Source organism: Mustelus asterias, chromosome 6, assembly GCF_964213995.1.
Source record: "Mustelus asterias chromosome 6, sMusAst1.hap1.1, whole genome shotgun sequence".
Taxonomy (NCBI): domain Eukaryota; kingdom Metazoa; phylum Chordata; class Chondrichthyes; order Carcharhiniformes; family Triakidae; genus Mustelus; species Mustelus asterias.
The window spans coordinates 115013104-115027700 of NC_135806.1; the positions used below are offsets into that span (position 1 = coordinate 115013104).

The 14597-nt window shown below is 45.4% G+C and overlaps 1 protein-coding gene across 1 annotated transcript in view; it reads left to right on the forward strand.

Moving 5' to 3' along the window:
- The window catches only part of LOC144495099 (cardiomyopathy-associated protein 5-like), a 96456-nt gene that overhangs the window by 29613 nt on the left and 52246 nt on the right, over positions 1-14597 (forward strand). The window contains exons 3-4 of the mRNA XM_078214982.1: positions 1571-1666; positions 3664-3894. Coding sequence (XP_078071108.1) covers positions 1571-1666; positions 3664-3894 — 327 coding nt within the window. The remainder of the gene's footprint in view (positions 1-1570; positions 1667-3663; positions 3895-14597) is intronic.

Consider the following 14597-nt stretch of genomic DNA (forward strand, 5'->3'; position numbering starts at 1 on the left):
TCAGCCAACTCTCTGTTCACTGCAGCGGGACTGGAGAATCCCAGCTGCGGGTGAGATCAGAGAATCAGGCCCAACATTGCCAGGATCCAGAGAACTCTGCGCTAATACAAAAGCAAAATGCTGCTGGTGCCAGAGATCTGAAATAAGAACAGGAAAGTGCTGGACAAACTCAGCAGGCCAAGCACTTGTGGAGAGAGGAACAGAGTTAATATCTCGAGACTAGTATGACTCTTCGTCAGAACCCCTGAGTTCCACAGAATTCTGCTTCTGCAAATAATTGCACCCCTTGCTCTGACAGGTGTCTGCGGGATGTGGGCATTGCTAGCAAGGTCAGCATTTGTCTTTGAACTGGGTGCAAGGATTGCTAGGCCATTTCAGAGAGCAGTTATGAGTCAACCACATGCTCTGGAGTCACATGCAGGCCAGACCAGATAAGGGCGGCAGATTTCCTTCCTGAAAGGACGTTTTTTAATATATATTTGTTTATGGTATGTGGGTGTTGCTGGCTGGGCCAGCATTTATTGCTCATCCTTGAGGGCAGTTAAGAATCAACCACATTGCTGTGGGTCTGGAGTCACGTAGGCCAGACCGGATAAGGATGGCAGATTTCCTTCCCTAAAGGACATCAGTGAACAAGATGGGTTTTTCCGACAACCGACAATGGTCATCATTAGACTTTTAATCCTAGATTTATACTGAATTCAAATTTCACCATCTGCCGTGGTGTGATTTGAACCTGCAGCCCCAGAGTATTAGCCTGCATCTCTGGATTACTAGTTCAGTGACAATACCACTACACCACTGCCTCTCCTAAAGGGAATCAGGTGGGCTCTTAGGACAGTCGATGATGGTGACCGTTACTGAGGCTAGCTTTACATTCTAGATTTTATTAATTGAATTTAACTTCCACCAGCTGCCTTGGCAGGATTTGAACCAAGCATTAACCTGGGCCTCTGGATTACTATTCCAGTGACATTACCACTACACCACCATCTGACCTTTTCATTCCTTCTCATTGCTAAGATCGTTATTGAGGACGAGCATGTTCCTCTGTCCCTGGCATGGTGCTGCCCATTTCCTTCAACTTCCTTTGGTGTCAGAATCTCTGTTTTCCACTAGTTGCTGATATCGTCTGTTGGAGGATAATATTTATTTATAATGAGACGTCCTATCCACTCTTCTAATTAATGAAGTCCTTAAACATTAAAGTTAATGTTGAGAATGCATTAAGCACTCAGACAAGGAATAGTATCATGCATTTAGCAGGTAACGCATAAACCACACATGGGCACGTACGTATTAGGAACTTGCAGGTGATAAATTTTCGAGCTTGGTATATAGGATGATCAAACCTTTCATACATTCAACATATCCCTACAAAGCTACACATTTGACAGAGGATAGTTTCTTCCCCGTTAAATCACTGAGAGAAAATGATTCCAATGCAAGTCAAGAACTGACTGATTTTTGACTGGAAAATTATGACATAAATTGTTCGTTGGAGATTTTTAAATTTTTTTATTAATTTTCCAATTGCCTTGGCTATTTTTAAAAATGCTTTCCTTAACAGGAACAATTGGATGAGTGTGTGCAAGCAGCGGAAACAAGGACAAACAGAACTGAAGAAATTGTGACTGAATTAGAAGATGTTTTCAATGTGGTTGAGGTGGGTTATTATGCACACTGTAGTAAGATTTTCCATTCTGAATTCAGTAATCACATAATATTGGATAATATATAAATGCAGATTTGTGCTCATTATGGGCTTGGTGCCTCTTCTGCAGCCAGCATACTCTAACTGTGGCCTAAACAACAGTTGATATTAATACATCATCACTTTTCTATGATTCTATGATTCCTTACTCACTAAACCCCAAATACAATTAGATTTTATGGCTTTATCCTCAATTTGGAGAGTCATATATTTGAACCATTAGCACTCAATGTTCATTCACATAATCTTTCCATTGAATATATACTCCCATTCCTTGTTTCTTCCTCCACACCTTTAGCCACATAGGGCGGGATTTTACGGCCTTGCTCGGACGAGACTGGAAATTCCCGCCCAAGGTCAACAGAGATTTCCGTTGTCGGATCCTCGCCCGCACTGATTCTGTGGCGGTCAAGGTGGTAGAGCTCCGGCCAAAGAATCATAGGACAGGATTTTCCGGTCCCGCTCGCCCCAAGGCCGGAAAATCCCGCCCGAGGTCAACAGAACTTTGCATGGTCCGTGTCCCGCCCACTACGATTCCCATGGCAGGCGGGGCAGTAAAGTTTCGGCCATAGATTCATACAGCGTAAAAAGGCCCTTTAGTCCATCGAGTCTGCTCTGACAATAACTACCACTAAAGATGTGTTAATCCCATTTTCCTGCACTTGTCCCATATCCTTGAATGTTATGACATTTAAAGTGTTCATCCAAATATTTTCTAAAAATTGTAAGCTTTCCGGCCTCCACTTCCTTCCCAGGCAGTGCATTCTAGATTCCCACCATCCTCTGCGTGAAAAAGTGTGTTCTCAAATCCCCTCTGAATCTCCTGCTCCTTACCTTAAACCTGGGCCACTGATTCAGGGCGGCACGATGGTACTGCTGCCTTGCAGTGCCAGGGACCTGGGTTTGATTCTCGATTTGGGTCACTGTCTGTGCAGAGTCTGCACGTTCTCCCAGTGTCTGCGTGGGTTTCCTCTGGGTGCTCCGGTTCCCTCCCACAGTCCGAAAGATATGCTGGTTAGGTGCATTGGCCATGCTAAATTCTCCCTCAGTGTACCCGAACAGGTGACGGAGTGTGGCGACTAGGGGATTTTCACAGTAACTTCATTGCAGTGTTAATGTAAGCCTACTTGTGACACTAATAAATAAACTTTAATACGCTTACCCTCCTTGATGACATGAGTATTGTCGGATGCCAGGAGATCCCTTTGAGCTTGCGTCAAAGTCAATCTGATTTGGGGGAAGGGGAAATCCACACCGCAGAGACTGCTAGCTCCTTGTGGATCGTTCTCTGTGATCAGTGGTGAGTGCTGTATTTTTGCTGCTGACTGCAGAAGCCAAGCCAGTGTTCTGGACATGGCCTTCTCTGTGTTATGCATCATCCTTTTAACATCATCTAGAACTGGGGCTTGCTTCAGCTATATCTCCAGATCTTTAATGATTTGCCAATTGGGAATCCCACGTTTTTCTCCTGCTGTGGAACTTTAAGCAGATAAACCTGCACAAAGCTGAAATGATGCAGTTTAAATCTATTTAATTTCTTCTTCTCCCTTTTGTTTTGAACTGAGGTTGGCAAACCCATCTTGATAAGGGAAGCTGATTCTTTTGGAGAACATGGGTGGCGTGGTGGAGCTGGAGTCCATTTGGATAGAGGACAAACATTATTGTAGACAACCAAAAGAGAAAAGGCTGGAAAATCTCAGCAGGTCTGGCAGCACCTGTAAGGAGAGAAAAGAGCTGACGTTCTAAACGACCCTTTGTCAAAGGGTCATCTGGACTCGAAACGTCAGCTCTTTTCTCTCCTTACAGATGCTGCCAGACCTGCTGAGATTTTCCAGCATTTTCTCTTTTGGTTTCAGATTGCACCATCCGCAGTAATTCGCTTTTATTATTGTAGACAGGGAAGGAAGTTGGGCCAATTTCATTGACGGTTATTTCTCTGGCAATGACAGGAAAACTGCACCAAGGAGGAAAAATGTCTGGAGGAGCAGCACGAGGAAGTAATGAAGTTGCTGCTGTCACAGTACACAGAAATGTCACAGGTCCTGGAAGAAGAGAAGAAAGTGAAACTGGATCATTTGTATGACCAGATGGCACATTATCGATGTGGCATTGAGTCTGCAAAGCAAACTGTTGAGAAGACAAAGGAGTCTTTTCAGCTCGATGACATGACATTCCTAAAGGTATGTTTACAGAGATCTCTTCGTTTTGCTAATACAGTAATATTGTCATATTGCTAATACAGTAATATTGTCATATTGCTAATACAGTAATATTATACAGTACCAAGATGCGGGAGCTTCGTATTTAACCTTTGGAAACTTGATTTCATTTCTTTTCTAAGAAAATAAATCATGCAGGGCTAGAAACTTTGAATTTTCCTGACACAAAAGCATGCCACAAATAATATTCAGAGAAAATATTAGAAATATGCTGCATGCTGTGAATAAAGCACAGCGCTGGGAAAAGTTAACCGGGAGATGGTTTGAAGATTGCTATGATTTATTCTGCCTTGAATTCACATTAGTCCTGACATATACTAATTGCCAACAGATGTATATCTACTTATTAATTGTTGTTGTTACATGACTGCATGCACCAGAAGATTTGGATTTATGATTCATTAAGATTTTCCGACAAGTGGCAATATGTGTATCATTTTTGTCCACCCCCGTCCAATCAGTAACGCAAGTAAAATATTGTGTACTTTGAGGTTTTAACAGCAATTTATTTATTAACGTCACCGTTGTAAACTCAGCGCATTTTGCATTTTAGTTAAGTTGCTTACGAAGCAAATTTTGCTGATCTGGCCCAGTTCACCGTTCAGCATGTAGACCGTGACTTTATTTGATCTTTACCTGATGTCTCTGGCACTGCCTTCTCTATCACCATTACAGATGAGCAAAGCAGCTGAGGCTCAGTGTCTGGGTCTGATCCAACTTGAACTCCTAAGCCGGTCAGATTCAAAGCTCGGACACGGTACATGACCACAAACCTCCATTGAAACACAGAAACAAGAAGTAGTAGTAGGCCATTCGGCCCTTCGAGCCTGCTCCGCCATTCATTATGATCATGGCTGATCATCGAATTCAATATCCTGATGCCTCCCTTCCCCCCATATCCCTTGATTCCTTTAGCCCCAAGAGCGATATCTAATTTCTTCTTGAAATCTCACAACGCTTTGGCCCCAACTACTTTCTGTGGTAGTGAATTCCAGATTCACCACTCTCTGGGTGAAGAAATATCTCTTTACCTCAATTGTAAAATATTTACCCCTTATCCTCAAACTATGACCCCTGGTTCTGGACTCCCCCACCATTGGGAACATTCTTTCCGAATCTACCCTGTCTAACCCTGTTAGAATTTTACAAGTTTCTATGAGATCCCCTCTCACTCTTCTAAACTCCAGTGAATATAATCCTAACCGACTTAGTCTCTCCTCATATGACAGACCTGTCATATGTATACCAACATCTCTATCTCCATCTGTACATCTTTAAATAAATTAAACTTATTCACTATCAATCCTGACTGTAAGCTGTGATATAACATTACCCTCCATTTGACGTTTTCCACATGACGATTTTTACATTGAAATAAGGTGTGTAAAGGTCTCATGTAGTTATCTTCACAGGAATATACAGGGCCCGGAGGTAAGGTTTGACGCCTGTAATGCTGATGCAGTTCCCACATTAAATGACACCTGGTATCTGTCACACAGGCGTTGTATGGGAAAGTGTTTCCCATTTGTTTATCCTTTAGCTCCAACAGGAGGGATCTGCTGCCAGTTGCTGCAGTGTTTGTTTGCAGGCATTTCTTGGCATATTTTGTATTTAATGCTGATTTGTTCAGCTCCATTTCCAGACTTGAACTTAGTCAGCTTCTTAAAGCTAGACCCAATCTGCCTCCATGCTTTTTAGACCTTTCCTCAAATTCCACTCGAAAAGTAATGTGCCACTCTTTAATAGTCAATGGTGCCAATATCCCCCCTCTCAGTGTGTTATGTAAGAGAGAAAAGTCTTTCATTTATATAACACTTTTGTTGACTACTGGGTATAAGCACTTTGCAGCCAGTTAAGTACTTTTGAAGCATAGTCACTGTTGTAATGTGGACAATTTGTGCACACCACAAACAGCATTGTGATAGGGCAGTACGGTGGCACAGTGGTTAGCGCTGCTGCCTCACAGCGCCAGGAACCCGAGTTCAATTTCCGGCTGGGACCACTATCTGTGCGGAGGCTGCACGTTCTCCCCGTGTCTGTGTGGGTTTCCGCCCACAGTCTGAAAGACGTGCTGGTTAGATGCATTGGCCATGTTAAATTCTCCCTCAGTGTACCCGTGCCAGATTGTGACGACGAGGGGATTTTCACAGTAATTTCATTGCAGTGTTAATGTAAGTCTACTTGTGACACTAATTAATAAACCTAAAATTAAAACTTAATCTGTGCTTGTGCAATATTGCTGAGGGATAAACATTGGCCAGTACCTCAGGTATTACTCACTTGTTCTTCTGCAAATTGTGCATGGGATCCTTTGCATCCGGTTTGTCCAACTTTTTCACTTGGGGCGGTGGGGGCACATTTCCATTTTCTTCTCATTCAAAGGTCCCGATGAGAAAATTTCAGAAAAATAAAGTATGGCACAACGTTGAACATGAACTCCAAAATAAAGTTCAGGTTTGAAGAAAAGAAACAACTTGCTGAGCAAAACTAAGACAATGTCAAAGCAATAAATTGATCCATTTTAAAAAATGACTAAAGATTGCCATTGGAGCATGAGAAGGACAGAATCTGTTTGTCTGGCTCACTCCCAATATCAACATTGTCACTCACCCTCACCCAGCGTGGGGGTGCTGTGATTGTGTGTGGGCGTGAGGATGAGTGGGAGTCGTAACACTGAAAGTGAGCCACACACACACATGCATCTCACTCACACTCTCTTTCCCAAACGCACACTCTCTCTCCCACACTCACGCTCTCTCTCCCACACACACACTCTCTCTCCCACACTCACACACTCTCTCCCACACTCACACTCTCTCTCCCACACTCACACTCTCTCTCCCACACTCACACTCTCTCTCCCACACTCACACTCTCTCTCCCACACTCACACTCTCTCTCCCACACTCACACTCTCTCTCCCACACTCACACTCTCTCTCCCACACTCACTCACTCTCTCCCACACTCAAACTCTCTCTCCCACACTCACACTCTCTCTCCCACACTCACTCACTCTCTCCCACACTCAAACTCTCTCTCCCACACTCACTCTCTCTCTCCCACACTCACACACTCTCTCCCACACTCACACTCTCTCTCCCACACTCACACACTCTCTCCCACACTCACACTCTCTCTCCCACACTCACACTCTCTCTCCCACACTCACACATTCTTTCCCAAACGCACACTCTCTCTCCCACACTCTCTCCCACACTCACGCTCTCTCTCCCACACTCACACTCTCTCTCCCACACTCACACACTCTCTCCCACACTCACGCTCTCTCTCCCACACTCACACACTCTCTCCCACACTCACGCTCTCTCTCCCACACTCACACTCTCTCTCCCACACTCACACACTCTCTCCCACACTCAAACTCTCTCTCCCACACTCACTCTCTCTCTCCCACACTCACACACTCTCTCCCACACTCACACTCTCTCTCCCACACTCACACACTCTCTCCCACACTCACACTCTCTCTCCCACACTCACACACTCTCTCCCACACTCACACATTCTTTCCCAAACGCACACTCTCTCTCCCACACTCTCTCCCACACTCACGCTCTCTCTCCCACACTCACACTCTCTCTCCCACACTCACACACTCTCTCCCACACTCACGCTCTCTCTCCCACACTCACACTCTCTCTCCCACACTCACACACTCTCTCCCACACTCACACACTCTCTCCCACACTCACTCTCTCTCTCCCACACTCACACTCTCTCTCCCACACTCACACACTCTCTCCCACACTCACACTCTCTCTCCCACACTCACACTCTCTCTCCCACACTCACACTCTCTCTCCCACACTCACACTCTCTCTCCCACACTCACTCTCTCTCTCCCACACTCACACTCTCTCTCCCACACTCACACACTCTCTCCCACACTCAAACTCTCTCTCCCACACTCACACTCTCTCTCCCACACTCACACTCTCTCTCCCACACTCACACTCTCTCTCCCACACTCACACACTCTCTCCCACACTCACACTCTCTCTCCCACACTCACACTCTCTCTCCCACACTCACACTCTCTCTCCCACACTCACACACTCTCTCCCACACTCACGCTCTCTCTCCCATACTCACACTCCCTGTCCCACATTCGCGCTCTCTGTACCACACACACACACCCTCTCTCCCACACTCACACACACCCTCTCTCCCACACTCACTCGCACACTCTCTCCCACACTCACTCGCACACTCTCTCCCACACTCACTCGCACACTCTCTCCCACACTCACACACACACTCTCTCCCACACTCACATGCACACTCTCTCTTCCACACTCACGCTCTCTCTCCCACACACACACCCACTCCCACACTCACACACTCTCTCTCCCACACTCACACGGTAGCACAGTGGTTAGCACTGCTGCTTCACAGCTCCAGGGTCCTGGGTTCGATTCCCGGCTCGGGTCACTGTCTGTGTGGAGTTTGCACATTCTCCTCGTGTCTGCGTGGGTTTCCTCCGGGTGCTCCGGTTTCCTCCCACAGTCCAAAGATGTGTGGGTTAGGTTGATTGGCCAGGTTAAAAATTGCCCCTTAGAGTCCTGAGATGTGTAGGTTAGAGGGATTAGCGGGTAAATATGTGGGGGTAGGGCCTGGGTGGGATTGTGGTCGGTGCAGACTCGATGGGCCGAATGGCCTCCTTCTGCACTGTAGGATTTCTATGATTCACACACTCTCTCTCCCACACTCTCTCTCCCACACTCACACACTCTCTCTCCCACACTCTCTCTCCCACACTCACACTTCCTGTCCCAGACTCACACACTCTCTCTCCCACACTCTCTCTCTCCTACACTCACACTCCCTCTCTCACACTCACACTTCCTGTCCCAGACTCACACACTTACATGGGTGACGAGCACTGTGTTTTTGTAGACAGTGTACATGGGTAACTAGCACTGTGTTTTTGTAGACAGTGTACATGGGTAACTAGCACTGTGTTTTTGTAGACAGTGTACATGGGTAACTAGTACTGTGTTTTTGAGAACAGTGTACATGGGTAACTGGCACTGTGTTTTTGTAGATAGTGTACATGGGTAACTAGCACTGTGTTTTTGTAGACAGTGTACATGGGTAACTAGCACTGTGTTTTTGTAGACAGTGTACATGGGTAACTAGCACTGTGTTTCTGTAGACAGTGTACATGGGTAACTAGCACTGTGTTTTTGTAGATAGTGTACATGGGTAACTAGCACTGTGTTTCTCTAGACAGTGTACATGGGTAACTAGCACTGTGTTTCTATAGACAGTGTACATGGGTAACTAGCACTGTGTTTTTGTAGATAGTGTACATGGGTAACTAGCACTGTGTTTCTCTAGACAGTGTACATGGGTAACTAGCACTGTGTTTCTGTAGACAGTGCTTAATGAGTAGTTTGCCTCGGTTTTCACAGAGGAGAAGGACCTGGGTGGATGTACTGCGGGCTTGCGGTGGAATGAAAAGATTGAGTATGTGGACTTTGACAAAGAGGTTGTGCTGGAATCTTTGAATGGCATCAAGATAGATAAGTCGCCGGGTCTGGATGGGATGTACCCCAGGTTACTGTGGCAGGCGAGGGAAGAGATTGCAGAGCCTCTGGCGATGATCTTTGCGTCGTCGATGGAGATGGAAGTGGTGCCGGAGGATTGGAGGATTGCGATGTGGTTCTTATTTTCAAGAAGGGGAATAGGGATAGCCCAGGAAATTTCCGACCGGTGAGTCTAACCTCAGTGGTTGGTAAGCTGATGGAGAAGATCCTGAGAGACAAGATTTATGAGCATTTAGAGAGGTTTAGTATGCTCAAGAATACTCAGCATGGCTTTGTCAAAGGCAGATCGTGCCTTACGAGCCTGGTGGAGTTCTTCGAAAATGTGACTAAACACATTGACGAAGGGAAACGGTGGATGTGGTTTATATGGATTTTAGCAAGGCATTCGATAAGGTCCCCCATGCAAGGCTTCTCGAAAAAGTGAGAGGGCATGGGATCCAAGAGGCTGCTGCCCTGTGGATCCAGAACTGGCTTGCCCAAAGGAGGCAGAGAGTGTGTATAGATGGGTCTTTTTCTAATTGGAGGTCAGTCACCAGTGGTGTGCCCCAGGGATCTGTTCTGGGACCCTTGCTGTTTGTCATTTTCATAAATGACCTGGATGAGGAAGTGGTGGGATGGGTTGGTACGTTTGCCGATGACACAAAGGTTGGTGGGGTTGTGGATAGTCTGGAGGCATGTCAGAAGTTACAGAGGGACATAGATAGAACATAGAGAACATAGAAACCCTACAGTGCAGAAAGAGGTCATTTGGCCCATCGAGTCTGCACCGATCACAATCCTACCCAGGCCCTACCCCTATATCCCTACATATTTCCCTGTTAATCCCTCTAACCTACGCATCTCAGGACACTAAGGGGCATTTTTTAGCATGGCCAATCAACCTAACCCGCACATCTTTGGACTGTGGGAGGAAACCGGAGCACCCCGAGGAAACCCACGCAGACACGAGGAGAATGTGCAAACTCCACACAGACAGTGACCCAAGCCGGGAATCGAACCCAGGTCCCTGGAGCTGTGAAGCAGCAGTGCTAACCACTGTGCTACCGTGCTGCCCATAGGATGCAAGACTGGGCAGACAAGTGGCAGATGGACTTCAACCCAGATAAATGCTAAGTGGTCCATTTTGGCAGGTCGAATGGGATGAAGGAGTACAAATATAAAGGGAAAGACTCTCAGTATGGTAGAGGATCAGAAGGACCTTGGGGTCCGGGTCCATAGGACTCTAAAATCGGCACCGCAGGTGGAGGAGGTGGTTAAGAATGCGTATGGTGTGCTGGCCTTTATCAATCGAGGGATTGAGTTTAGGAGTCCGGGGATAATGATGCAGCTATATAAGACCCTCGTCAGACCCCACTTGGAGTACTGTGCTCAGTTCTGGTCGCCTCACTATAGGAAGGATGTGGAAAAGATTGAAAGGGTGCAGAGGAGATTTACAAGGATGTTGCCTGGATTGAGTAGCATGCCTCATGAGGATAGGCTGAGGGAGCTCGGTCTTTTCTCCTTGGAGAGACGTAGGATGAGAGGAGACCTAATAGAGATGTATAAGATGTTGAGAGGCATAGATCGGGTGGACTCTCAGAGGCTTTTTCCCAGGGTGGAAATGGCTGCTTCGAGAGGACACAGGTTTAAGGTGCTGGGGGGTAGGTACAGGGGAAATGTTAGGGGGAAGTTTTTCACACAGAGGGTGGTGGGCGAGTGGAATCGGCTGCCGTCAGTGGTGGTGGAGGCAAACTCAATAGGGTCTTTTAAGAGACTCCTGGATGAGTACATGGGACTTAATAGGATGGAGGGTTATAGGTAGGCCTAAAAGGTAGGAATATGTTCGGCACAACTTGTGGGGCCGAAGGGCCTGTTTTGTGCTGTAGTTTTCTATGTTTCTATGTGTACATGGGTAACTAGCACTGTGTTTTTGTGGACAGTGTACATGGGTAACTCGCACTGTGTTTTTGTAGACAGTGTACATGGGTAACTAGCACTGTGTTTTTGTGGACAGTGTACATGGGTAACTCGCACTGTGTTTTTGTAGACAGTGTACATGGGTAACTCGCACTGTGTTTTTGTGGACAGTGTACATGGATAATTGGTACTGTGTTTTTGTAGACAGTGTACATGGGTAACTAGCACTGTGCTTTTGTAGACAGTGTACATGGGTAACTAGCACTGTGTTTTTGTAGACAGTGTACATGGGTAACTAGCACTGTGTTTTTGTGGATAGTGTACATGGGTAACTAGCACTGTGTTTTTGTGGACAGTGTACATGGGTAACTAGCACTGTGTTTTTCTGGACAGTGTACATGGGTAACTGGCACTGTGTTTTTGTGGACTGAATACATGAGTAACTAGCACTGTGTTTTTGTGGATCGTGTACATGGGTAACTGGCCCTGTTTTTGTGGACTGTATACATGGGTAACTAGCACAGTGTTTTTGTAGACAGTGTACATGGGTAACTCGCACTGTGTTTTTGTAGACAGTGTACATGGGTAACTAGCGCTGTGTTTTTGTAGACAGTGTACATGGGTAACTAGCACTGTTTTTTTGTAGACAGTGTACATGGGTAACTCGCACTGTGTTTTTGTAGACAGTGTACATGGGTAACTAGCGCTGTGTTTTTGTAGACAGTGTACATGGGTAACTAGCACTGTGTTTTTGTAGACAGTGTACATGGGTAACTAGCACTGTGTTTTTGTGGGTAGTGTACATGGGTAACTAGCACTGTGTTTCTGTAGACAGTGTACATGGGTAACTAGCACTGTGTTTTTGTCGATAGTATACATGGGTAACTAGCACTGTGTTTTTGTAGACAGTGTACATGGGTAACTGGCACTGTGTTTTTGTAGACAGTGTACATGGGTAACTAGCACTATGTTTTTCATGACAGTGTACATGGGTAACTGGCACTGTGTTTTTGTGGACTGAATACATGAGTAACTAGCACTGTGTTTTTGTGGATCGTGTACATGGGTAACTGGCCCTGTTTTTGTGGACTGTATACATGAGTAACTAGCACTGTGTTTTTGTGGATCGTGTACATGGGTAACTGGCCCTGTTTTTGTGGACTGTATACATGGGTAACTAGCACTGTGTTTTTGTGGACAGTGCACATGGGTAACTAGCACTGTGTTTTTGTCGATAGTATACATGGGTAACTAGCACTGTGTTTCTGTAGACAGTGTACATGGGTAACTAGCACTGTGTTTCTGTAGACAGTGTACATGGGTAACTAGCACTGTGTTTCTGTAGACAGTGTACATGGGTAACTAGCACTGTGTTTTTGTCGATAGTATACATGGGTAACTAGCACTGTGTTTTTGTAGACAGTGTACATGGGTAACTGGCACTGTGTTTTTGTAGACAGTGTACATGGGTAACTAGCACTATGTTTTTCATGACAGTGTACATGGGTAACTGGCACTGTGTTTTTGTGGACTGAATACATGAGTAACTAGCACTGTGTTTTTGTGGATCGTGTACATGGGTAACTGGCCCTGTTTTTGTGGACTGTATACATGGGTAACTAGCACTGTGTTTTTGTAGACAGTGTACATGGGTAACTAGCACTGTGTTTTTGTGGGTAGTGTACATGGGTAACTAGCACTGTGTTTCTGTAGACAGTGTACATGGGTAACTAGCACTGTGTTTTTGTCGATAGTATACATGGGTAACTAGCACTGTGTTTTTGTAGACAGTGTACATGGGTAACTGGCACTGTGTTTTTGTAGACAGTGTACATGGGTAACTAGCACTATGTTTTTCATGACAGTGTACATGGGTAACTAGCAATGTGTTTTTGTGGGTAGTGTACATGGGTAACTAGCACTGTGTTTCTGTAGACAGTGTACATGGGTAACTAGCACTGTGTTTTTGTCGATAGTATACATGGGTAACTAGCACTGTGTTTTTGTGGATCGTGTACATGGGTAACTGGCCCTGTTTTTGTGGACTGTATACATGGGTAACTAGCACTGTGTTTTTGTGGACAGTGTACATGGGTAACTAGCACTGTGTTTTTCTGGACAGTGTACATGGGTAACTGGCACTGTGTTTTTGTGGACAGTGTACACGGGTAACTGGCACTGTGTTTTTGTGGACAGTGTACATGGGTAACTGGCACTGTGTTTTTGTGGACTGAATACATGAGTAACTAGCACTGTGTTTTTGTGGATCGTGTACATGGGTAACTGGCCCTGTTTTTGTGGACTGTATACATGGGTAACTAGCACTGTGTTTTTGTAGATAGTGTACATGGGTAACTAGCACTGTGTTTTTGTAGATAGTGTACATGGGTAACTAGCACTGTGTTTTGTAGACAGTGTACATGGGTAACTAGCACTGTGTTTTTGTAGACAGTGTACATGGGTAACTGGCACTGTGTTTTTGTGGATAGTGTACATGGGTAACTAGCACTGTGTTTTTCTGGACAGTGTACATGGGTAACTGGCATTGTGTTTTTGTGGACTGAATACATGAGTAACTAGCACTGTGTTTTTGTGGATCGTGTACATGGGTAACTGGCCCTGTTTTTGTGGACTGTATACATGGGTAACTAGCACTGTGTTTTTGTAGACAGTGTACATGGGTAACTGGCACTGTGTTTTTGTAGACAGTGTACATGGGTAACTAGCACTGTGTTTTTGTAGACAGTGTACATGGGTAACTAGCACTGTGTTTTTCTGGACAGTGTACATGGGTAACTGGCACTGTGTTTTTGTGGATCGTGTACATAGGTAACTGGCCCTGTTTTTGTGGACTGTATACATGGGTAACTAGCACTGTGTTTTTGTGGCCAGTGTACATGGGTAACTAGCACTGAGTTTTTGTCGATAGTATACATGGGTAACTAGCACTATGTTTTTGTCGACAGTATACATGGGTAACTAGCACTGTGTTTTTGTAGACAGTGTACATGGGTAACTAGCACTGTGTTTTTGTAGACAGTGTACATGGGTAACTAGCACTGTGTTTTTGTAGACAGTATACTTGGGTAACTAGCACTGTGTTTTTGTAGACTGTGTACATGGGTTACTGGCACTGTGTTTTTGTAGACAGTGTACATGGGTAACTAGTACTGTGTTTCTGTAGACCGTGTACATG